Below are 3,376 nucleotides of genomic sequence, written 5' to 3' on the forward strand. Positions count from 1 at the left end.
GCATCAACATGAATCCTGTGGGAGACAAACTTTCAGTCCACAACAAGTACCATGTTGATTTTTATTATTATTTGCTTATTTACCAGTGAGATTCATTTTCTTGCATTTCATAGGTTTGTTAAATTTATAGTTTTTGTTAATTTATAGTTTTTCTTAGATGAATAATCACTTTATGTCCTTTGCCCATTTTCCTATTAAGGTATTCATTTTTAACTTCTTGATTTATAAAAGCCTATTATATTGTAAGAAGACTAACACTTTGTGACACATAGAGAAAATTTTTAGTTTGTTTTTCCTCTCAAAATTGGTTTTCTAACAGTAATTTTAATACATAAATGATTAATTCTGATGTTGAAATTCTATTAAAAAAACCTTCAAATTTTTAAAAATAATTAAGTTTTTTACTTTCTTCTTTATGATTCCTACTTTGGTATCATTCATAGAAATACTCCAATAACTTCAGCATCATGGGAATTTTGCAAGAAATATTAGTAACAACTCTAGTAAAGTTACTAATAATCCTGTCATTTTTTGAGTATTTACTATAGATCAGACACTCTACATACATTGTTCTACATGGATACCTCAGAGATATTGCAGGTCTAGTTCCAGATCATCACAATAAATAAAATGTCATGGGTTTTTGTTTGTTTCTCAGTGCATGTAAAAAAAAGTTATATTTACACTATATATTATGGTCTATTAAGTGTGCAATAACATTGTGTCTAAAACAACAATACGCATACCCTAATTTAAAAGTATTTTATTACTTTAAGAAAAACAATTACAATAGCAACGTCAAAGATCAGTGATCACAGGCCATCATAACGATATAATAATAACAAAAAAATTGAAATATTGTGAAAACAACCCAAATGTGACACAGAGGCAAGAAGGGAGCAAATGTTGTTGGAAAAATGACATCAATAGATTTGCTTGACTCAGGGTTACCATAAATCTTTCATTTGTTTAAAAAACATAATATATGCAAAACTTCAATAAAGCAAAGCACAATGAAATATGTCTGCATTTAATCCTCATAAGAAACCCAGAAAGGAATTATTATTCCCATTCTACAGATCATGAAACTGAGGCTCCAGAAGACAGTAACTTGCTTATCGTTCTGTGAGTTGCAAATGTTGGAGCCGAGATTCAGTCACAATGCAGATAAACGAGTGGATCCAGTCCCATCCTGACTCTGCTGTGTTGGCTGCTGGGTCCCTTCCCCACTCTGAGCCTTCATGTCACCTGTAAAGTTTGTTTAGTAATAACTTTCTCAAAGAATTGTTGACAGATTTAACTGAGGAAAAAAATGTAACATGCCTGGTACCAAGAAACAGTCAGTAAAAGGGAGTCAGCCGCCATCCCTCTTGGCTGGCACACCCCACTGTCTCCCTCCCCTCTCCTTGTGAAGCGGTGGGGCGGAGGCTGGGAGAGAAAGGGCAGACCCGTGCCAACAGTGAGGGGCAAAGGTTAAAATCCCAGGCCTAGAATCTAAGCAAGGAACAGAGTGAGGCGCAACCCACATGCACCATCACGCCTCCAAAACAGCCACTTCCACCCAGGAGTGACTCAAAGGCTTTGGGCACCTTCCCCTGTGTGGGAGCACAGGTGCGGCCAGATCAGGAGAATCTCCCCATCGCTCAAAAGCAACCACTCTTGCTCCTGAGAAGCGCCCGTGAGGTCGCTGCTCATCTCCAGCCAGTGTCCCTGCCGCACACACCCAGACCATGGGGACCCTCGGGGGACACCTGATTGCAGGGCTGCTGTTCCTCATCGTAGTGCTCTACTACTCGGTGCTGGTGTCCTTGGCTCTGCTACGGGGACAGAGGTTCCTCAAATCTCCTCTGCCCCCAAGAGACAAGCGAGGGCACCGGTGGTGGCAGCTGGTTTCTGTGGAAGCAGTGGTGAAGGTGGTCTTCTCCCTGATCGTTATCTTGCCCGAGCTCTTCTACCCACCGGGAACAAACCGGATGGTGATGGTGGACTGGGAGGACCCGAAGCGGCCGTTTGTGTTCCAGGACACCTGGCAGCACATCACCATGTACGGGTTCTTCCTCTTCAGCGGAGTGGTGGATATCGTGAGCCAGGTGTGCCAGGCGCGGCAGAACATGAAGCTGGAGCGAGCGGCGGAGGCGCTGGCCTTCTGCGTGCTGGTGCTGCTGCTGATAAACCACATTGAGAACAAGAGCACCCTGGAGAGCCGCGTGCACGCCCTGTTCATGCTGCCTGTCTTCCTGGTCGGCTTAGTGCTTATCATCGAGGTCTGGGTCCCCGACCAGCCCTCACTCTGGGTGCTCAAGGCCTGGATGGGGCTGGTGCTCAGCAACTGGCTGCTACATCTAAGCGTCCTGATGTATGCGCCTCCCTCCGGACAGCCCTGGAGCAGGGACGACCCTGTGGAGCTCGCCTTTGTCACCACCTTCTTCTGCTGGCACCTGGGCTTGGGGGCTGTCCTGCTGGCTGCCATCTATGGCCTCTGCAGCCTCTGGCACCATCGCTTCTCCTCCTGGAAAAGGGTCCCAGGTGCCAAGTACCAGCCGTGCCCCCTACGTGAGGGCAGCGAAGAGCCTGAGAAGTTCAGGGCAGGGGCCCCACAACTAGACGGGGGTGTTTAGGCATAGAATATATCTTGGTACCTCACCCTTTGTAATGAGGATGCCCACTGTGTGCCTCGTGCAGGAACATCCTGGGATCTGCATTGTGGCTTTTCATCGCAGGGGTCCCATTCCTTGATCTGAAATGAACAAAGATTACTTCTGTCTACCACCCTCTTCTCTCCAGACCTGTCTCTCTCCTGCTAGCCAGTGTGGTTCCTTATCATGGATTCACATGAAGTGAGAATAGGAGTAATGGTTTCCTCTGACAGCTTTTGGGATCCAAGAGGAAGAGAAGAAATGAGGAAATAGAAGAAAATGGAGGGTGTCTGGGGACATGGCAGGGCTCTGTATGTCCAGGGCAGAGCTGGCTTGATGTGTGAGCTGCGTGGACCTGCAGCTGAAGTAGTAAAATGTGTCCCAGGGAGAGAGCTCTGTTTTTCCATTGTGGTGAGGGCTTCTGCTTCTTCATTTCTTTTTAATTATTAATTTATTTTAATTGAAGGCTAATTACAATATTGTGGTGGTTTTTGTTTGGTCTTTTACTCATACTAAGTGGGGCAGGAAGAAGAGCTGGTTTTGTTGTTACTGTTTTCTCATCTAAAGTGGATGAGGCTACTTCTGCCTGAGGGAATGAGGGATGAGGGGATAGGGCAGCAATCAGGTTAGCAGGGCTCAAGGTCTGGCGAGGGAGGGATTCCCAAAGGTGGGTGTAAGAAATGAGGATTATATCTGTATAATTTTAGGTTGTTTGGTTTTTGCTACGACATAAAACCCCA

At 45.3% G+C, this 3,376-nt stretch overlaps 1 protein-coding gene across 1 annotated transcript; it reads left to right on the forward strand.

The window, feature by feature from the left end:
- Positions 1 to 1,243: 1,243 nt before the first annotated feature.
- Positions 1,244 to 2,738, forward strand: LOC133245996 (transmembrane epididymal protein 1A-like). The gene has a single exon (XM_061413849.1). It carries the CDS (start codon positions 1,731 to 1,733, stop codon positions 2,616 to 2,618), a length of 888 nt encoding a protein of 295 aa, XP_061269833.1. The 5' UTR covers positions 1,244 to 1,730; the 3' UTR covers positions 2,619 to 2,738.
- Positions 2,739 to 3,376: the final 638 nt, after the last annotated feature.

The sequence above is a fragment of the Bos javanicus genome, chromosome 1 (genome assembly GCF_032452875.1).
Source record: "Bos javanicus breed banteng chromosome 1, ARS-OSU_banteng_1.0, whole genome shotgun sequence".
Classification (NCBI taxonomy): domain Eukaryota; kingdom Metazoa; phylum Chordata; class Mammalia; order Artiodactyla; family Bovidae; genus Bos; species Bos javanicus.

Excerpts from the sequence above, each read along its gene's own strand:
- LOC133245996 (XM_061413849.1), top strand. The coding sequence starts at position 1,731 with ATGGGGACCCTCGGGGGACACCTGATTGCAGGGCTGCTGTTCCTCATC.